General features: G+C 41.5%; 3 protein-coding genes across 3 annotated transcripts; 1 reads left to right on the top strand and 2 right to left on the bottom strand.

The window, feature by feature from the left end:
- Positions 1 to 150: 150 nt before the first annotated feature.
- Positions 151 to 7,959, bottom strand: LOC110973952 (ectonucleoside triphosphate diphosphohydrolase 8-like). Its single transcript, XM_022225215.2, has 8 exons — positions 7,416 to 7,959; positions 4,830 to 4,956; positions 4,036 to 4,180; positions 3,275 to 3,446; positions 2,697 to 2,951; positions 2,007 to 2,402; positions 1,641 to 1,769; positions 151 to 1,504 (listed from the first exon to the last, which is right to left on the bottom strand). Exons 1-8 carry the CDS (start codon positions 7,764 to 7,766, stop codon positions 1,262 to 1,264), a joined length of 1,818 nt encoding a protein of 605 aa, XP_022080907.2. The 5' UTR covers positions 7,767 to 7,959; the 3' UTR covers positions 151 to 1,261.
- Positions 7,960 to 9,662: 1,703 nt separating this feature from the next.
- LOC110973807 (uncharacterized) lies at positions 9,663 to 16,956 on the top strand. Its single transcript, XM_022224919.2, has 2 exons — positions 9,663 to 12,119; positions 12,743 to 16,956. The coding sequence occupies exon 2, from the start codon at positions 12,865 to 12,867 to the stop codon at positions 15,010 to 15,012; it is 2,148 nt and encodes a 715-aa protein (XP_022080611.1). The 5' UTR covers positions 9,663 to 12,119; positions 12,743 to 12,864; the 3' UTR covers positions 15,013 to 16,956.
- Positions 15,880 to 21,514, bottom strand: LOC110973808 (actin, muscle). Its single transcript, XM_022224920.2, has 7 exons — positions 21,359 to 21,514; positions 18,662 to 18,828; positions 18,074 to 18,313; positions 17,725 to 17,809; positions 17,432 to 17,593; positions 17,119 to 17,310; positions 15,880 to 16,955 (listed from the first exon to the last, which is right to left on the bottom strand). The coding sequence occupies exons 2-7, from the start codon at positions 18,785 to 18,787 to the stop codon at positions 16,630 to 16,632; spliced, it is 1,131 nt and encodes a 376-aa protein (XP_022080612.1). The 5' UTR covers positions 18,788 to 18,828; positions 21,359 to 21,514; the 3' UTR covers positions 15,880 to 16,629.
- Positions 21,515 to 21,721: the final 207 nt, after the last annotated feature.

The following is a 21,721-nucleotide window of genomic DNA, read 5'->3' as shown; positions in this document are numbered from 1 at the left end:
CCAGTGTCACGGCCATGCTTTGAACTGAAATTCATTGGCAAACGATTTTGGAATTTCGGGCAGGCATTCTTGCCTTTCATTCGAAAATTAAAAAGATGGGTATTTCGTGGAGTGGAACCTAAATACAGACTGACTATTGCATCATTAAGATTCGTTTTATCAAACTATTTTATTTTGGATATGCTACAAAAAGTTTAACTAATGGTTAATCATTATTAATTTTTATTAACATACTCACATATTTCAAGTTTTTTGTGTCAACAACGACCAAAGGTACGATTTACATGATTTTCTTAAAATCTGAAATAGAATATTTCAATGTACAATTATGCTCTTGTTAACAATTATAATTTGAATTTGTTAAAATGAAGGTTTCTGAGATCGGAGAAACGCTTTTAGTACCTTATAGCTTTCAGGAGAAAATAGAGATAAAAAAAATTCAGTTTTTATTTCCATTCATAAAATTGAAGTTAACAGTAACTGTAGCTAAAAAGCCATCCATTTTGAGAACTTTATCTAACACCAGTAGGCCTATGTTGAAATAAAAATCAACATGAAAGAACGTTCGATTCGATTATGAAATGAAAAGATACGTGATATATGGGAAGCGGTAAAGTTTGTAACCAAACTCAGGCCGAAAGAAAAATAGTCTGTTTCCTTTTATCAATATGTAAAGTTGTACTAGCTTTGTTATTTGGTGTACAGAGGCAAGACAAAAATGGGAGCATCATGATAAAGGTCTATTGGCCAATCAGACAAAGAAGGGTTGTCATGCCTACGTATCGACCAATGAAATCTCTAAAGCTGGGAAATCCTCACCATGATTGGCGCAACCAAAGGGGAAGATAGCTTGGGGGCTTGTTCCCTAGTTCTTCATTAAAAAGTACTCTCTGAAAAGGGAGATTACTCTTAAAATACTAGTTCTGATGTAGATCTATATCCCAGTCTCCCGTGACGCAACCTTAGGGAAGGGCTTGAGCATCATGAACTCATCATGAGGGTAAATTCTGGTCCGGACATCCCCCACAAGCACACACAAGATACATCATTGGTCCTTGCCTGCCATCAGTCATGTTTTGATCGAATGTCTTCATTTTAGGATTAAACCACAGGTCAATTTCATACGGCTTTTGTGTACATTACAAAGTTTCGAGACCAGAGACAAAGTGCTTGGCAAAATTAACCTCAAGTAAAGGTAATAATTATTATGCATGTTGAAATAACTAAAGAATATTGCAGGCGAAACTGAAGCTTGGTCAAGTCAGGCGTCAACATTCTGAGGAGCCGGCTGGTAAGATTGCTCCTTTGAGGACCCGGATTTCTTGGTATAATTCGTGATACTCAGACCAAGAATAACAATGCCCAGAATACAGATCACGATGAAGATGACGACCAGCCCAGCGAAGATGGAGGGAGTCAGACCAACGCATGCAGCCTCTTCGGGGATGCGGTTTGTGGCGTCTACCATGTAACCCAGATCCCAGCCTAGTGTGACACCATTCACCTAGATTTGAAAAATATTAAAGATCGCGGATAAATGAAACCAGCACGAGTACACTGTACTTCATCCATTTTAGTTTCATTCCCACAAAAAGTACCCCTGAAACAAAGCTCGACCGATGTAATTATCTCTAACTTACCTCGAGTGTAAATTCTATGTTCCAATTTTCTTGGTTGAACTTAAACGCGTCTAAAAGAAGCGCTCGGACGTACATACTTTGAAAGCAGTATCTTAGGTTGTATTTGTCAATCTTTCCCAGAAGTACAAGCTGGCAAATCAAAAACAGAATAAGTTTACGATAATTTGAGGTCAAAGGTTGGCCTCAGAAAAGATTTTGCTTAGAATTGTACTTTTCATCATTCTATTTTTCGTATTTTTTAACAATTAGTATCATGTAAAATTCTGTGAAATCAAAAACAGTTCACTTGTCAAAATTCTGTTCTCAATCTTAAGTTTCAGCTGTGGACATGGAGGTGTTACCAAGGTTTTACAATTTTGTGCCTACCTCACTGTATGTTAGTCTACAAAATTCCTCTGCTTTCTCAATATACTCTTCTATCGTAGGTGATGGTTCCAATCCAATGCCACTCCAGGTGTAGGCGTAGCCAGTGAACGCCTTGTAGGCCCCGAATGGAGGAGGCAAGTGAACTCCGTCGAAAGTGCAAGGCGGTACGGCACATTCGGCGTCAAAGTCAAACAATGTCTTGATAATCCTATAGCATTCCTCGGGGTCACCTGTACCTGTTAACTGGTATTCTGTTTTATCCATAAGTTCATCTGAAACTCCCGGCACATTCGGTCTTGCGCTGCATGGTGCCTTCCACAGGTTTGCGCTTGTTAAGGTGTAGTTGTATCCCAAAGGTGCACATGGATTACTGGTGACATCAGCGAATCCAGAGCCCTACGATATGCAATATTTAAGGCATTTATTTCATTTAATGAAAACATGTGGTTCTTTGTCCTAGTTATTTTGTTTGATAGATATGACTTGAAGCTTTGCATGGTGGAGATAGACTAAAGAGAGGGCTTTCGGTAACACCATGTGGATAGATGTCTTTTGGACAAGGTACATGGTTCTGATAAGAGCAGTTGAGTATGAACTCGATGTTTCGACCAGTGTGTTCTGGTCGTCCTGAGGAGTGATTATTTTATTTTGATGTTGTTTGTTGACTTGTATGACAGTCATGACACTTACTTTTACAAGAGAAGCCTGAACGCGTCTGCGTGCTTCATTGGCACCATAGCATGAGAAACTGTGTGTGTAAACAACGTAGTCCTTTCCGTATAAGCGGAGATTGGCGCGGTTTTCGACGGGTATCTTACGGGGATCCTCCGGTATGAATGTAATCTGCGTGGACGCCCCGCCAAGGTCCAGAGCACCGACGGTCGGCTTGGTTGGAATTGTTTTGCTTCCTGTCAGATCATTGATGGAGTCACCTGTAGCCGGTTCCTTTGATAAAATAAAACAGGCTTGACAGAAAGTAATGGCCTTAAACTCGGCAGTCACTTGATTGAATTTGCAATAAAAATAAGGTATTGCACATGAAATCAACAGAAAAAGTTCTCAGGTGAAAGTGAAAGAGCCAACTGTTTCAGTTTAACTCTGTCTCAAGTTACCTTTTCACGTTTTCTTCTCCCTGCAAATTATAAGATTAAGAATTTCGCATCATGCTCTGCACTTTAAAAAAAGAAGTCACATACGTACATTGGTATAGACATTTAGGGCTTTAATTTGATCCACGGATTGTCCCAGACCCAAAACAAATTATTTACCACGCCCAGATTTCCTGCAAGATAGTTGGATGATATCCAGCCCAATGTGGCCTCGGTTTCTCCGGACAGTATGGCCGCTTGTCTCGCCTGATCCTCGAAGGCGAACGGCGAGCTGGCGAGAGTGCTTCGAACAGTCTTCATAATAGCATCACTGCCATCTGGGTTAGTCTCACTGAAGACAAGCGAAGATAATGAAACTGGAAACAGGCTAATGATAATCATTAAATATCAAAGATGTCGAAAACGCCTTGGAAACTGCAGCATGCTCAATTTAATGAATGCATATAATAAAGAACGTCAGATTTTCCTCCGACTGGAAGTTCGATAATTGATTTCCAATAAACATCTAGCTGCACTCAACGATTCACGATTTGTGTATTGATTTGGCAAGATTTAGCAAAAGAGAGACAATATCCTAGCCTAGGTTGTCAGTATGTTTTCTTCAGCGTATGCACGTAGGTGTCCCGTTGATTTATGTACACTCAAAAAGGTCTTGTGTTTCTACAAAGGTGAATATAAAGTGGTACATGGAATGGAAATATCATGAACACGTTCTTCTTTTTGATAAACGTCTGTCAGTAACTCTTTTCTTATCATTGTCTCACGGGTGTCGTGTGCCATTGTCTTACTTCATGTCATTGTCTTACTTCAACCAAACCTCATCCTCATGTCAATCATCTCCCCCCTATGCCCCATTGACCACCTACCTACCTAACCAATGCCCACCCAACCTCCTCATCACCATAGATACCACTCCTTACGTCAATAGTCTCATGCCTGCTGTTGCTGCCAAATAGACAGGCGTGTCCCAATGGCCGAACTCCGGAAGGACAAACTCAGCGCTATCAAGACACTTCTCCAGGCCAGGCACAATCTCCTCCGGGTTATCAGCGTAAAAACCTATGCCTTTAACGAACAAGAGGCAAATATCTTTACAAACGCTTTTGCTATTTATACACCCCAAATTTATCACGTTTTCATACACAGTCATCCAATCTTTTGCATTATGGTTACAAAACTACTTGTTTGAGGGCCTCGAATTCCACTGTGCTCGCTCATGACCATTCACCGCCAATAGGATTAGACTTATGTAACTAGATTCCAGCCTTGAATCGTAGCTATTTTTTCGAAATTGCAAGGGAGCGACAATTTGAACTCCTCAAAGAAAATAACGTTAGCATACACTTCCGGCATTAGTCACACCGAGTAGAGTGCAACTTCGTTCCCTTGGACCGATGGGAACTGACATGGTGGAGCAAGATTGTATACCCATGAGATCGATTTTGAGTAGGATGTGACTATTGGGACCTTCAATACGGCGACGAATACCAAATCGTTTATGACGTCAATTACAAATGTCCCATAAAAACGTACGGCTAAGTACATATGAGAGCCATTATGAAACATAGAAATGGTCGTGCATCTATTTATCGCATCCATGCATCGTGGGTTCATCGAACCATTTGCTGTAAATTTTTTTAGGTTCACACATGCATCGTCGCTATGATAACATGCCGTGTTAATGTAGTCAACACCTTCACAACGACAAACATACCTTCTTCCGTGCAATCCCTTACGTAAGCCAGTTGTGACACCACACCTGTTCCATTAGTGGTTTCGTCTAGCCATTGATACACAGCCATTGATGTGTGCGAAGAACCGGCATCGAAGACGACTCCATACTAAATAAATAGGTATGTGGACAAACCAAATTTGAAAATAATAAAAGTATTTCGTTTGTCCTGGGTATTTTCCAATTTCCCAAATTACAGAGTTTTCAAATATTGCAGTGAGTTAAAATGTTTCATTATAACGTGTATACTATGCCCCTCAGAAATGAAGGCATCCATTTCCATGACTGGTATGCGCATGCCACGCCAAAATTACATTTATGAGTTGTCTAAGTATGACGTCATGTCTGAAAATGATAAAAAGATGGAATCTCTTCCTGGACATGCACGTATGAACGTTTAGCCAAGTGCCGATGAGATTACTTCTTTAATCGTGCAAGCTGAACCCTAGTTGGCACACAGCGTAGCTATTTTTACACCCCACGGTAAATTTTCTATCAACACCTGTACAGTCTGCTTCTGTACAAGGTTATCGGTGTCAACTAACCCGCGAACAATGTTGCTGTTTGAAACCAGAGTTCGTGAACGAACAGACTAGTTCACACGAACATAAAGTAAATAGCAGACGAGGTTTTTTTTACCCTCCTGCGAACAAAGCTGAAATGCCCGAGGAAATTTGTGAGAGCAAATTTTGTATTTAGAAGGACTCCTTTCCGGTATATTCTTTCCGTACACTTGAGATTATATCAAGTAAACTTTGCAGTAATTGTTCGGAATGCAGAATAGCGGTGTTAATTTCCACAGCCTGGGAAAATCCATCAAAATGTTACTGGTAAAATAAACTTCAGGTTTTCGATGCTTTCTGTACGTACAGTTCTCATTGCATAAGTGCTTGAATTTAGTCAATGTATGTACGATCAACAAAATTTCATTAATTACAATGCATGTTTGGCTGTGTCAGCTGCACATTGCTATGGTAATTGTTTTATCAGAAAACAGCGAGTGAGATTGAAAGGCAAAGCCACAAATGAAGGATTGGTTTAATTGAGGCTGAAGATTGATGCATGACGAGTTAACCCAACGACAATACCGGAACTACTGGAGGAAACACCAGTCCCATGTGCTTGATCTTGTGGCCTTAAGCGTCTCAGCCTTGACTACAGTGTCAAGACAAGCTCTGCTGTCATTAATTTAAGGAGTCTTGACAAGTCATCAGGTCAAAGAGCTCAGTATGAAACAAGGGATTGTTTACGGATTGCCTACCCTTGACAATAAATAATTACCCAAAATGTTTTCAAACGTTTTCATCGTATGGAACATTGGCTCAAACTATATATTTTGTCCTGTCTGGGGTACATATTCCGGGGGTGGCATGATACACTGGATGGCTTTATTTGTGCAAATGTTATCGTATTTGCATATTTTTTATACCAGACAGGATCCTCTGTAACATTTAAATGGTAGAGAATGTGACGTTTACATCAAAAATTGATAAGGTTAGGAATGAACCTCATTTCATCTGGTACCGATTCTGACAAAACTCATTGTGCCTTTTATAACCAGGTTACAAATAATTAAAGAGTTAATTACAGTTTCCGTATTGGACTATGATAATTAAAGGCATTTCATGGACGTTAGTAACCCGAAAAGTCTATGTAACATCTGTCACTATTTGTAGTAAATGCATTTTTTGAAATCAAAATGGCACTTTGCAATAAAGTCGTATGTGTATGTACACAAACTACGCTAGCAAATGCCATTGCTCAGACAGAAAGCCAAATTAACAGAAATATTTACGACTACACGTTTAGAATCTTGAGCTAATGTTTGAATTCGAATAATATTATCTTCTTTCACTGTGCAGAAAAGTTAAAGTACAAATGGTGGCGATTGCTTAATGTTTGGGGCTGACTGTTCAGCTCTACTGTCGGCATGGTCTGTGGGTATAGCTCAGAAAGCAACCTGGAGCTAATGGTGCATCGTGTACACGTTAAAGCTCATTGCTTACACGACAGGCATCTGTTGAGCAAAACGTTACAGCAGTCGCCGCTTTGCTTAGCACGTAGCTCACATTGTGTCTGTCTGCTGCGTTCTCTGCCTCAAGGAGCCATGAGGCAAATAGCTCTTCGATTTTGATGAAATTAGCTTAAGGTGATTTAGCTTAAGGTGAGATACGTGCTTAATAAAAAGCCACAGATGACTTCATGCTCAGCAGAATAGCTCTTGTGAGTGGCCACCTTTAGAAGTCTTTTTATTCAGAAAACCGTTTTTTTATGGAGGAAATTTCTATGCCACTGCGCGAAAGAATTGATATTCTACAGAAATTGTGAAATAGCATCAGGTGTTCTGACGAGGTCACGATCCTCAAATTGGTACGGTTGCTTGATTTCGCACACTGACGAAAAAAGCAAAAAAGTGAACAGTTTATATGTTTCATTCGCAAATATACTTTTCTGTAGAAAAATTTGCTTCGCTTCTCATGTACGAGCGCAAGTAAATGTTTACATTGTTAGCAAAAGCAAATGCTAATCTTTATTCATAAGACCCAATGTTATAAGCCTTGAACTTACCCTCTCAATGCTGCAATAAAATTCCTTCGATTTGACTATAATCACCAGCCCGATAATGCTTAGTACTAATAAGACCGTCCCAGCGACTATCAAACCAACAAGACCGAAGTTAGACCGTGTCTTCGCCATCCTTCCTCCCCGGAGCGTCCCGTCTGAAATGGGCAATGGCCCTGGCCCGTCAAACAAGCCCAGACCTGCGCGTTCAACGACAAGGACGTCGAGGGTGCTGTCTGTCAACGGACTCGTTGTTGGTAATACCTTTGCCCTACCTAATGCTAGTTGATTTGCCCGGGCGTTTACTCTCTCACAATGGATGGAAGCCAGCCTAGTATCGCTACATGAGTTGTTCATCAAGGACTCTAAATGGACTGTGACTTATTCCGCCCGTGAAGTTGACTTGTGTGAAACTGCTGTAGGTGTTATTAAAGGCTGGACGGAAACACTCAATCGCCTGATACGCACGAGTTGCCCTCTGGTACGGTGTGCACACAAGAAACGGCGGAACGAATCTATGAAGGACAGGATTAAAAACGTATGAGGATTAATACCCTAGTCTTTTAAATTCTTGAATGCATATACATACATGTACAACGCATACTGTCATTAAAGGTGTGGACGGATCGAGCCGATCAGTTTACATATGTAACATGATTCAAGATACGATTTCTAGCCTTCTTGACATTTACATGAATGCCATGATATATCTTAAACATTAAAAGAGCTGGGGGACCAACCCCCGACATTTTCTCCGACATCAAAGCAAAGTATTTTTTCCAGCTCTGAGCGTTCGGGCGTTTTGACGTTTTGTGATCATTTTGACGCGAATTCTGTGAATACGTGTATGCTGGACGTGACATTCTCACGAAACGCCAATCTTTCCGAGACATCCAAATAAATGTTTACTTTTCCATTGACGTGCTCCATGCACGCGGGCCATAAACTTCAAGTGACCGTAATATGACCGTAAAAATGTCAGATTGAATGGCTGATGTACTCGTGATGGGCATAACATGTTTAGAAAGGATCGGATATATGATAGCCCTGCTCTTTGGGGCGGAATACGCCCCCTCCCCCGTGGGTACCGACATGACAACATGAATATCGAAAGCATCAACATTCACTAGTAGCGTCAATTCAACCAGCAACTCGTAGGACGATCTCAACTGACTGGAAATCCTTGTGCGAGAAAATGAAACATGTACTAGGTGTAAAATCGTGCATCTTGTGAATGGCTAGAGCGGGTGGGTCCTTCTATATATCCTGTTAGTTTTAGTCGTGGGCGTGTCTTATTTTGTTGATAAACAAAAATGGGCAGGAGAAAAATGTGTCGCGGCCCTTTAACTGCAGAGCATGCATCCGCAGCTAGCCAAGTCTTCCATTAGCAAATCCGACTGGAAGCAATTTTGGACCGAGAGGCACAAATCAACGAGATGAACTTTGGGAATCATCGGAGGTCAGTCGACACGCTCACACTAATCAACCGAGTCCAAGTACAGGTGACAGCCGGGGTTTTTAGCCTAATGAAAATGGTCGGCTGGGCGGCTATGTCTTGACGCATCCATTAACGGAGGGGGTTCTGTGCAGTCGAGTGTAAAAGTCTGCAAATTGATGCGAGTTCCTGCACACCGATGATGAGGAGCTTGGATTTTGATGCTGGAATGCAGGAAGGTTTTTTTATGGCGCCAATGGAGCTTAATTTAATTTCTAAATATTAGAAGCTGATCGCTGATGGGGAGAAACCTGGGGTGGAATTTTGGTAGGGATGAGGATTTTAAGGTCGAGCAGGAATGAGAATGAGATTGGAGGATGACAATGAAGGGGGGTGGTTACGATGGGGATGATGATAATGACTGCGTTTTCATGTTGTAGTCGAGTCAGACACAGCTGAGTCTGAGTCTTGAGTTCGAGCCCGAGTCCACGTCCTAAAAATCTGAGTTATGCGTCATTTAATCAATGAACCAAATGCTCTCATACAATTAAAAAAACTGGCATGAATAATTAATGACATGCTTGAGAACACATTATTGGTTTTAAAGTAAAGTTGCGTGACCTCAACCTTCAAGGTAACGGAAGTACAATGATATTGGATTGTAATTCAAGAATAGTAGCAGCGTTTATGTTCAGAAGTTCGCGTGTTTGTGACATGAACTAGAAAGTGCATTGTTTGGATATCATCCCCCAACCCCCCCCCCAAAAAAAATTGGAACATTTGTGTACAACTAACTTGATGACTAAAATGTCAGGAGTGATGTGCCACACACAAAATAAGAGATGAAAACTTCATCACGGTACCAATAACTTTTAAAACGGTGACATCGTGAAGGCGGAAGTTATTGTACAAAGAATTCAAATTTGATCCATTTTCCACTTATTGAAATTTTTCACAGATATAAAAATGTGCCATGTAATTAACTAAAGCATTAGAAAATCTTTTATTGATACAACATATACCATAAACAAAACACCATAGAAAAAATACAATTAATAAGAACACCCTGGCTGTGCCGTAGAGGTAAATGGCGTCCACATTGTGCACGATACAATTTCCTTGGCTACAGATATGAGGGCTATTCGGCTTATAATCTAAACACATGTATCGATCATGCACACAACATTGTGTGTGAAGGCCAACACGGAGTTTACCCGTTCTTACATGTCAATGAAGGGTGACGGCTTTTATTCCATTATTACTTCAGTGCCAACGTACTTTTTGGGCGATCCATCACTCCAGAATTGTGGAGATACTATTTTTATTTCCATTATGAATAACGGGTGCTATTTTCCTATCTACAGGAGCTAGTTTTTATTCAGAAATGTTTGAAATAATTCTTCGTCTTTATTGTAAAAACAACATCTGAGCCGAGTTCAAGTGGTCTTTCCTTTTCTTTATACGAGACCATGCATAGCAAGGGTGAACATGGAAACAGGGTGGTAGGCTGTGCGCATGACATGACTCTTCCATGTAGTCTGTGGACTATTGAATAGGCCGATGAATACATGTATTTGGTTTGTGTTTCTGTAAGAATCACAGTGGCGCTAAAGCCCAAAATTCTGATGTTGAAGGCATGATTTTTCTGCTCGCTAGTGTGTTGAAACCCTTCTTTTCATTTCATGAAGAATTTAATTACGCAGACCGATACACTTACCCTATTTTCTGCGAATGTATTTTCGATTTGGGGGTTAGGCAAATACTGAACCATGAAGGTGCGGCACTAGAGTATACGTGGCATGCGTGTAGGCCTACATGTACATAGATACGTTGAATTGGTATCATATCACATCAACAAACTATCATCTAGCGATGACAGGAAATGAACACACGGTTACAGTGCATGAACGTTAGTGGTTGGAATAAAACATGTACTTCACGCACAATGCCTGAAAGGACAACCCATGCACTTTAGACCAAATCAACTCCACTCAAGTGTTGTTTTTAGATAAAGTATTCACCAACTCGTTTCTATTGCGCTCCATGAGTGGCATTCACTTACTTATATACATGTACACTGTAAAATAAACATGACATGATAAATCGTGGCAGTATGTAAATAAGTGGACGGCACTAATGGAGCACCGTACGTTTTTGTTCCAAACGTTCTTAAAAAAATTGTTACCATAAAGGGAATAACATTTTCAAAATCGAAAGCGGATTTTAAATGGCAATAAAATATACCATGTTATGCCCTTGATGTATTTTACGGTAAAATTATAGCAAAATCTTCCAATGTACGTTGTTCTCCAGCTTTTGAAATGGGACGTTTTGCGCTAAAAACAAAATTTATTAGCATTTCCAGAACTTGGCTGGCGACACAAAGAAAGCCCGTTCAGTGTTCCTTCAATACTTTATCAGGTCATTAAAAATGACAAGGCTAAAATTGTTCAAGCGATCACTTTCTGGAATTTCAAGTAAAATACATATGGCCAACGTGTTCCTGGGTATTAGGCGACACTATTTCTCTCCGATTTTGTGTTGTCTTCTATGGGCACGTACGTTGGAACCAAGGCTGGTTGGCCATCCACGAATCGCACGTGCGCCCTCTGCCGTATTTAAAACGAATGAGAGACTAATGAGCCACTGCTCGATTTACTTGGTTACGGCCAGCAGTAACACACAAGGGTATGAAATTGGCTGCAGCCGTAAGCCTTTGGCTCTCATAAGCACGCATACCTTTTCCGGTCGTAGTCAGTTAATTCAACACAGCCCAATCTTCAAGACGACGGGTGTGCACGCAAGCATGTTATGTAATTTTATCAACATGACAATTCATCGAAGCATTGGTGCCAATGGTGGCCAAAGGGGTCACAGGGTGTTGTCACTGTGATCGAACGGAGGCCTCAAGAAAATTAACATAACAATAGCGATCGTCTGAGAGCCACGGAAGACGCAAAGAGGTTATTCACCGAAGTTGCTTAAACCATGGAGCTATCAGACACATGCTTAAACCGAGTTTCACGCAAACGTGTATACTGGTTTCACCGCTTAGATAAAAAGGACATGTGAATCTGCAGCTGAACCGTTCAAGTCTTATCTTTGGGTTTTATCCGTGAAATCTCATGTGTTATGAAAATCTTCCACAACGCTGCGTGTATGGTCGAATGTAGATGGCTGATGAGCAATGTAGGCGAAACCGACGGGAAAGTAGAACAAGGACAGACAGAACGAGTGCCATGTTGTAGGATATCCATGCTGAATGTATACTTGAGGTGAGTTGAACTTAATGGCACCAGCCATGACTGCATTCCGCAACGAAATTGGAACGACAACCCGACACACGCAAATACATTCCCATTTACGGCAATAATGTTAACAGCATTTTTTTGTCTTTAGAACTGTTTTAAGTTCTAAATCTTAATGCACTATATCCTGTCTCACGAGGTGGCGTATCGATGACGTCATCTGGTTGACGTACGATGCATTCTTGAAAATATTCACATAAATGTTCAATCAAATGATTTCTGCACTGCTGAAATCACTAGCTGAGCTGATAACGTGGAGTTTTAAAGAGGTAACGAGATAAATTGTTCATCTTTCTGCGCCAGATGTAACAATTCCTGCCTTGCCCTCCATCTGTTCTCATCACATATTTGAAAATGTTTGCATGGGCGGAACTGACTTTTCAATTTGATAATTGTTTGAAGAGACATTTTAATCAGGTAGTGTTATCTTTAAAGGGTGAAGCCTCGTATTGCACATGAAACTATTGTTACGTGGTTTACAATTACGGTGAATGTGCGCAAACCATATCTGCCACTTTGCCATACTACATGTATTCTGATATATAACATATGAATTTGTTTAACGATTTCTTGTCGAAATTTGTCTGCAGGACTAATTAAGAAAGCTAATGACGAACTGACACAAATGTACAAGATTTCTAACTGAGACGCCAAGCGGGAGCTACTCTTTCTGAGGATTTGATTCGCACTGTAGAACTGTCCAATTCCAAATATGGCCCCATCTTGCACGAAACTGGAAGTGGTCTTGCTGTTGACTGTGTGCATCTATGGTGCTAAGGTATTTTTAGTATTTATGTACATGGGTGACGCTGTACCGACAGGGAATGCTTTAAATGGACAAGTTTACAAACCAGATGCGACGAGATCGAGGTTGAACCTCAACCTCGAACGCTTAAGGCGGCATGAGAACACCAAAAACGAGCAGGAAAAATCTCTAATCGCCGAGAAATCTAAACAGAAAGAGAGCGAACAACAATATGGCGGTCTGAAATCCAAGATGGACGGTGATGGGGGTAAATCTGTACCAAACACCGCTGAAGTTAAACTTGGTCCGGTCAAGCAGACACATAATAGTAACAATGAAGTGGTTCCAGTAAAACCTCCATCCAGCAAACACAAGAAGGGAGTAAATAGTGCCTTTTTTGAGGAAGTGCTCATGTCAAAGTTTGACCACAGCAACGAGAAATGTCGAGATGTGTTCATGGTGGCCCTCATTCACTCGAAACCTCAAGATCAAGACTATAGGATGGCTATCCGAGAGACATGGGCTGACACGGCTATGGCTCATCAGTTTGGTGTATTGACGATGTTTGTTCTCGGTTCCCCAAATGACGATTCTCTGAAATCGAGCGTTTTCCAGGAAAATGAGCGCCATGACGACATCCTGATGGGGAATTTTAGAGAGGATTTCAAGAACTCGACTCTCAAGATGTTGATGGGATTGAACTGGGTGATCTTATCGTGCCCTTCGGCAAAATTCGTCTTTGCCGGCGACGATCACATGTTCGTCATTTACGGGCGTCTAATCAAACAGTTACGAGTTTTGAATAGCAAGGAATCGATACAAATGTGGAGAGGACGAATTTCGCCTGGATCAAGACCCGTGCGAGACCGTAAGAGTCGATACTACGTTTCCGAGAGGCAATATCCGGGCAAGCGATACCCAGATTTCTGTACATTGGAAGCTGGGTACGTGTTCAGTATGGATGTTGCTAAGAAAATCTTATCCTTCTCATGGGACGAACCGATTCTCCCTTTGCCAGATGTCTACACCGGTGTGTTGGCAAAAAAAGCTGGTATTCTGATAACCGACGATAAATCTTTCACCTTTAGTAATTTGGCCAAGGATGTCTGCGAGCTGACTAAAGTCACAACAACCCGAGGTTTGCAATCAGTTGATCATCTCACAGCAATCTGGAGGAATGTGACCAATCCAGAGTTCCGGAGGAACTGCCCGAATCCCGACCTGAGCCTCGTTCTCGGGAGTCATACAAACAACCTGCCATACGTGGAACAAACACTAAAATTGCGATTAGATCACCCAGACGCCTGTTACGACAGCGATGGGAACGAGGATAACATCTTTCTTCTCGTTCTCATTAGTTCCCTTCCAAGGCATTTCGCACTGCGTCGCGCAATCAGAGAGACCTGGGGCGGAGAGAGAGAGATACTGGGCCAGAATTTGAGGTTGTTATTCCTCATGGGCCACACTCAGACAGACATTGACCTCATTCAAAAACAGGTCAAGCAAGAGGATGATGAATTCGGTGACATCATTCAAGCTGACTTTACCGAGTCGTTCCACAACTTGACACTCAAAGTTGTCCTGGGCCTGAAGTGGGTGACACAAAACTGCCGCCATGCCAGCTACATGTATAAAGGCGACGACGACATGTTCGTCAACTTCAAGAATATCATCTCTTACTTGCGAGAGAATCGAATCAAAGGATCGGCCATGACGAGATTCTTCCTGGGAAGTGTGTTATACAGAAGCGTTCGAGTTACTCGCACCAGCTCCAAGTACTATGTGCCAGATAGACTCTACAGTGGGCGGTACTTCCCGCCTTATTGCTCAGGGGGAGGATATGTCATCTCCACCGATGTCATCCCAGAGATGTACCAGCAATCTTTGGAGACTGCCTTCATTCCCATCGACGATGCCTACCAGGGCATACTCGCCAGCAAGATAGGGATGACGCCCACAGCCCACAAAGGATTTAAAAACTGGGGAGCTAAGACTGACGGCTGTTCGCTGCGTGATATCATGGTGGTGCACGGATTCAAGGACCCGGATGCTCTGCATACTGTCTGGAAGAACTACACCACGCCAGTAGAGGATTGCACCAATGACGCATCGTGACGTCATTTGCAAATGATATAAGCCAATGAAAAAGTCTGTGAAGTAATTCTTTGAATAAAAATTTTGAAACTGTAAAGAGATTCTATACTTTGAAATCGTTTTTCATACTTTTATAAAGAAATAAGCTCAGTTCAGTAATTATTTTGCGTTTAAAAATTAAAAGCGTTGTTTGAGGGTTTAAGTTACTTCAAGTCAAAGAAAGAAGATGAAGAAATAAATGTAATGACATTGATAATTGGTGATTAATAACATTTCTATTTGGCAAAGGAGAACAGCTTGGGCATAATTGAAAGCCCTTGGCATAGGAAAGGAGTTTTGCTCCACATTTTTCGATCAGTTCAGATAAGGTGAAAGGCGTTTTATAAAAGAAGCCGTACATAACTTTCTTAAATACGTGCTTTTGAACTGTGGATCGTGGAAGACGACGGCATCCCGCTCCCCAAATGACTGTTCTCTGTGTCTATGTATAATGAAAGATTTAATAAAAGAATTCGAACAGTTTGTGTGTAATTTAAACACAGGATTTATTTGTGACATTTTCGTTTTCTCAATGACGGTCTATCACTCCATTCTTGTCGCATTTCCTTTCAGAATTGTCTTTCCACGAAAAGAGACTGAGTTTATCTTACATCTCACTTGCTTTTCTTAAGGCGAGGATTTTTATTTTCGGTTGATTTGAAGAGTATATATTAATGCTGTTATTTACGTTTGAGTTGCTAGGGGTGTTGTTAAAACTTATATCGAAAGTTTTGCTAGTTTGTTTAAGACCATTGCAAATCATAACCCCAAAATCACTTTTGTTTTTATTTTCAAAGTTATCGAGATTAATTTTAAAGTTGCACTCTCCAAAGAATACGTTGAAACACATTGTCTGCACTACAAAATACCTGGTTTTATTTTGCTCAGAAAAAAACACAGTTTTTGTTTTTCGTTTTTTCCCCATTAGCACCCATCAACTTGTCAAAATTCAATAAATAAACCATTTCTTTCATTCTTCTGAACTGACAAAGCTACGATAAACGCTAATGCCACTACAGATCTTGATATTGCAACTTATGTCCCGCCCTCTACAGTCAACAATTTGTCAGTCTCACGGACCAGAAATAAAAGTCCTTTGCCTTTGACCCGTTCATTCAACATTCGCTGCTTGTCTCTAATCTTATCGACACATCTAGTTCTATTTTCTACGACAGTTCTTAAGCTTGCTGATTTGGTTTCACAATAAAAGGTCATGATTTCTTCGACATAAAAATGAACAAATATTCTAACGGTAAGTCTGTCCTAGCCTGGTCTGTATTCTGACTTTATTAATTCGCCTCGAACATTTGATTATTAGACCAAATTAAGTCAGTACTTCCGCCACAAGCGATTTTTTTAATCCAAAATTTTATTTATTCAAATAAGATATGAGGCTGGCGACTTTTTTGCACATGTTTGGCCTGCTGTGACAACTTTCTATCGTTTGACCACAATTGCACTGATTTTGAATTTTTCAAAAGGACTCTGAGAGAATCCAAGATGGCGTCACTGGTGTCCATGACAACGGTGATGGATATGCGTACACGTCAATTACTGTATAGTCTGGTGAACAAAACTGCTACCGTGAGCGTAAAGAGTTTAGAAGCACTTGCGGTGCACGATGCTGGGGCCAGACTCATCGTACTCCTGCTTGCTGATCCACATCTGTTGGAAGGTGGACAGAGAGGCAAGGATGGAGCCACCGATCCATACAGAGTACTTCCTCTCTGGGGGAGCGATGATCTTGATCTTCATGGTGGGTGGAGCCAGGGCCTGGATTTCCTTCTGCATGCGGTCGGCAATACCTGGGTACATGCTGGTTCCGCCAGACAGCACGGTGTTGGCGTACAGATCCTTACGGATATCGATGTCACACTTCATGATGCTATTGTAGGTAGTCTCATGGATGCCGGCAGATTCCATTCCTAGGGGATAGGAGTAGTGAAGTCGATAAATAGTACAGAGTACAGACACGTCATGGACAAGGTCGACAACATCACAAGCAACCAGCCAACCAGGCCAACGACATTAGGAACAACAACCAACAGAACGACAGAAACAACTGCATTTCAAAAATTGTCCCCTTACCAATGAAAGCAGGCTGGAAGAGGGTCTCTGGGCATCTGAAACGCTCGTTGCCGATGGTGATGACCTGACCATCGGGCAACTCGTAGCTCTTCTCCAGGGAGGAGCTGGATGAAGCGGTCTGCATCTCCTGCTCGAAGTCCAAGGCACAGTAGCACAGCTTCTCCTTGATGTCACGGACGATTTCACGCTCGGCTGTAAAGTAAAGAATCAAGAATGTGGCCTTCTAGTCGGCAGAAATATGACACCCTTGCTGTTAGACTTGCCTATGTAAATCAATCATTTCGGTGCGATCAGTTTTTCTCAGTAGACCTACCCGTGGTGGTGAATGAGTAACCACGCTCCGTGAGGATCTTCATCAGGTAGTCGGTCAAGTCACGGCCGGCCAAGTCCAGACGGAGGATGGCGTGGGGCAGGGCATAACCCTCGTAGATGGGCACAGTGTGGGACACACCGTCACCGGTGTCGAAGACAATACCTGCGAAAAGAAGAAACAAATTTTTTTTAAAAAAAATGGACTCAGTGCTGTAAAACACAGAGTTTCTTTAAATGCGGTTTCTAAATAGAAAAATGAATAATTTTGACAGAATATGAAAATTGCTTAGTTACCGGTAGTACGACCAGAGGCGTAAAGGGACAGCACAGCCTGAATAGCGACGTACATAGCGGGAGAGTTGAAAGTCTCGAACATGATCTATGGGAAAAACAACAGAAAACGTCCCACTGAATCTCAATCAAATTGATAGACACTAGTTGTGCTTCTTGTGCACACTTTTATTGAGCAGAAGCTCTATTTTGAAATGACTTTTACATTCCAGAATTTTTGAATATGGCATAAACTCTTTGTCATATTCGTGGGTAAAACTCCATAAAGCTTTTTGAGCGTTTTCATGTATTTGGCTCCTAAACGTCCCCCGTGGCTTTTGTTTTCAAATCAGTGACAGGTTCGCTTGTTCACCTGTGTCATCTTCTCCCTGTTGGCCTTGGGGTTCAGGGGAGCTTCAGTCAGCAGCACAGGATGCTCCTCTGGTGCCACACGCAGCTCGTTGTAGAAGGTGTGATGCCAGATCTTCTCCATGTCGTCCCAGTTAGTGACGATACCGTGCTCGATGGGATACTTGAGGGTCAGGATACCTCTCTTGCTCTGAGCCTCATCTCCTACGTAGCTGTCCTTCTGACCCATACCCACCATGACACCCTGCAGTCAGACATTCAAGTAAAAATCAGTACTTTTTCATACTTATATATTCGTAAATAACAACATAATGGTTCTTCAGATGAAACAAACATAGTTGCTGGTCGAATGAATAACCATCAGGTTCATCAACATCATCAGTTTCCAAGCAACAAGCCCGCATCTATGTAACAGCGTCTCCGATGTTACACCAATGCGATTAAATTTTGATGTGGGATTTTTTGGGGGGATTTGGAGTATAGTTAGAGGAACGAGTAAGTGAAAACAGCTTCAAACGTACGGGTTAATTGCCATCTGAAGAAGGCCAGAGTGTAAATCGAAATGTTGATTCTTAGGGAAATTCAAGTTTACCTGGTGGCGTGGTCTTCCTACAATGGAAGGGAAGACAGCCCTTGGGGCATCGTCTCCGGCGAATCCGGCCTTGCACATACCGGAGCCATTGTCAACAACCAAAGCGGCAACATCCTCATCGCACATGATGAATGATTGGCTGGTTTTCTCTTCACGTCACACAAAACCTGCGTAATAACACAAAACTGCTTACGTCAAAATCGTGGATTATGAATTCTGTCATTGGTAAAATGATGTGGAATTCCTACAGCAAGTAAGGATTCTCAATTCAGTTCCTTTGGGCGCGCGACTTTGTGGCGGGTTTCGAACTGGGTTCTACGGCAGACTTCTTAAATAAGGCTTTTTATATAAGTCTGTTGTGCTCCATTTTTAAAAGAAGCTTTTCCGTCCAAATTTATTGACACATGCGCCTTTTGTTAGAGGACAAGCACAGAATCAGACAGTCCCCCGTTGGAGAAAGCAACGAAGGCATTTTTCCAGCTGTCCCTTTTTCTGTTTGGTTGGTGATCGGAATCGACCATGAACAATGAAATGTCAGTCTGACAAGTACCCCGAAATTACAGTTCACATATTCCACCAGATCTTCTTGGATCCACAAGTATTTCCCTCCGTTGTGTGTCAAATCTAAACGGCACTGGCAAAATTGTGTCATCTTAATAAGGCCATGCAATTACTCCCCGGAGATTCATGTCGCTACCAAAATACAACACAGCAAGAAGCCTTGTTTCTCCACCGCTAATACATCTCCTTAATGGGGGAATTCATCCCATTCCGCGCCGACCAAAACCATCGCATTCCACGCACGGTCCTGATGGCCATTTTTGGTATGTGGAAGGATACGGCCAAAACTACCGAAAGGACGCGCTCCCTCATTGGTGGTCAGTGACGGAGTGTCGATGCTACTCATTGGTGGAAGTTTTCATCGCTAATTTGCATATTACCTCACATTGGCGGCGAGTAGGATGGCTGGTGCGGCATGTGTACGTGTAAATCAACGGTAAAAACAACAACTTTGGTTTGGTACTCCCTTATATAGATTGAGGTAAAATATAAAACGGCTGGAATGTTAATATTTGCAATCACATTCTTTTGGGAATAATTTCCGTTGTTGGTGTAAATCATTTTTTTTCAGTGGGAAAAAAATTAGAATTTGGTAAAATTTTGTCCCATTAACTGATGGCTGTTTCTCAGTGCGTTCATACGCATGCGCACTTCCCTCTCATTTTGTCTCTGTTTTCTAAGTTGTAAGCTTTGCACGCGAAATTCAGTCAACTATTCCAGGAATGCAAGCGGTGTTATGACTAGCACTTTTTACATTATCCCGTCTCTGGCAACGGATAAAATAGCTCATGAATATGAATTACATTTGTCATCTTTACATGTACGATGTTCATCTTTGGCGACAAGTCCTCAACCATGCAGCATTAACAGGAAGCGAGGGTTGATTTTAATTAATAATAATAATAATATTTATTTATTTGGGGCAATTGAACATACAACAAGACAATCACAAGACACAGCAGGCCGCCCAGGAGAACATAAAAGTTTAAAAATAAACCGTCGCCAAAAGGCGAATGTCTGCAAAGAGGAACGGCAAGACTGATGCAGTTAAAAACTGCAGGATGATTTTGGCCAGTTCTTTTTTGACTTCGGTTTGAGTGTTGAAGTTGTTGCCTCGTGCAAGGCACACCGTCTTTCCTTGGTTTTAGTTTCAGGAATTCGACTACGACATCGGTCGCCAGTAATTTATAATCTGTCATGTAGCTTGTTGGGCGTTCGAGTTCGTCGCACACAACCGATATAGGAGACTAAATTTAACAAAGGTCGACGGCTTAGACATGTTCAATGTTTTCGTATAGTACCTTTCATTGCTGTAATGTTTGGACTTTATATTCAGATCTACTCCTACGTCTATGTGCAGCCCGTATCAGAGGATTTAAGATGGTATAGTTTGCAGTTTGAATGATAGAGACGAGCAGAGGAACCGGTCAAAATGAGGGTCAAATGGTCAGATAAGTTAAAGCATTCAACTACAAATCACTAAAATATCAACTCATTTTCGCTACAGGCTGTTTGCTTTCTCAACAAATTGTTGATGAAATTACACTTCTATCGCTGTGAATTTCTACTGACTACTGTACAACAACACTTTCGGTTAATTTCCTCAGTGGTCCAGACTATTGTATTTGCATTGAAGTCCGGGATTATTAAATGATTGTTGACCGGAGTCGAGTGGCAACTTGAGTAGGGTGTAATAAGTATGAATGAGAATAAATCTAAGAGTGACGATCGATAAACATCAATCAAAGATTACCGGGTTAGCGGTGAATGTACCAGAACATCATTATGGGTTATAAAGTCTTGCTTTCAACCGTTGGAACAAGTCCATCTATGGCTACAATATCGATAAGAACTCATCGCTTCCTACACGAATTCAAAATGTCAAAGTACAAAGCGATGACACTTCAGTGGCAAAGCATCGACGTCCAATAAACTAGTACAGATGATGATGCCGGCTAGGCAATTCACATGCCGGATGGCGAAACATCCATCCGAATAATTACATAACGCTATACACAGCAATCAAGACATGAATACCGCTGTTGGAAATTCAATGGCCTAAGCCTACATAAATTCCCTCTGTCACTAAAGGCTAAGTTTCTGTGTGAAATACAAGAAAAATTTTGTGAAACTTACCGATCAAGTGGACAGCTCTAGTACTGTATCCCACGTAGGAGTGAGTGTACCTCCTTCACACACCTCGTCTTTATACTGGCTTGGAGATCCAAAATTACTCTTTAGAAATCTCCATTGATAACTTTATAAGGTAAGAAAATCGGTCCTCTTCGACGAAATAATATGCACTGATTTGCATACAGTCAGTCTGATTGGCCACCAGGAATATGATCTATCAATATTCAAATTAATGTAAAACTTTGACGCCCATTTTTTTATGGTTTTCATACCGTTTGGAAAGTCGGTGCAGCGCACGGGGAATGAAACCCTACTATGTAAGGTAGCGCGCCAGCGCGCAGAGCCAGCCCCGCCAAATATGGCACT

The sequence above is a fragment of the Acanthaster planci genome, linkage group LG13 (assembly GCF_054643075.1).
Source record: "Acanthaster planci isolate LZ-2023a linkage group LG13, COTS_SCS, whole genome shotgun sequence".
Lineage (NCBI taxonomy): Eukaryota > Metazoa > Echinodermata > Asteroidea > Valvatida > Acanthasteridae > Acanthaster > Acanthaster planci.
The sequence above is the reverse complement of the archived record's forward strand: the minus strand, read 5'-3'. Positions and strand labels throughout refer to the sequence as shown.

Bases quoted from the DNA above. Each gene is read 5' to 3' on its own strand.
- LOC110973952 (XM_022225215.2), bottom strand. From the start codon at position 7,766: ATGAACAACTCATGTAGCGATACTAGGCTGGCTTCCATCCATTGTGAG. The intron at 4,181-4,829 runs GTATGTTTGTCG...TGTTCGTTAAAG, and splicing joins AAGGGATTGCACGGAAGAAG to GCATAGGTTTTTACGCTGAT. The intron at 2,403-2,696 runs GTAAGTGTCATG...TGCATATCGTAG, and splicing joins TTCAGGCTTCTCTTGTAAAA to GGCTCTGGATTCGCTGATGT.
- LOC110973808 (XM_022224920.2), bottom strand. From the start codon at position 18,787: ATGTGCGATGAGGATGTTGCCGCTTTGGTTGTTGACAATGGCTCCGGT. The intron at 17,810-18,073 runs GTGAACAAGCGA...TTTTTCCCATAG, and splicing joins ACAGGGAGAAGATGACACAG to ATCATGTTCGAGACTTTCAA. The intron at 17,594-17,724 runs GTAACTAAGCAA...TTCTTTTCGCAG, and splicing joins CGCCTCTGGTCGTACTACCG to GTATTGTCTTCGACACCGGT.
- LOC110973807 (XM_022224919.2), top strand. From the start codon at position 12,865: ATGGCCCCATCTTGCACGAAACTGGAAGTGGTCTTGCTGTTGACTGTG.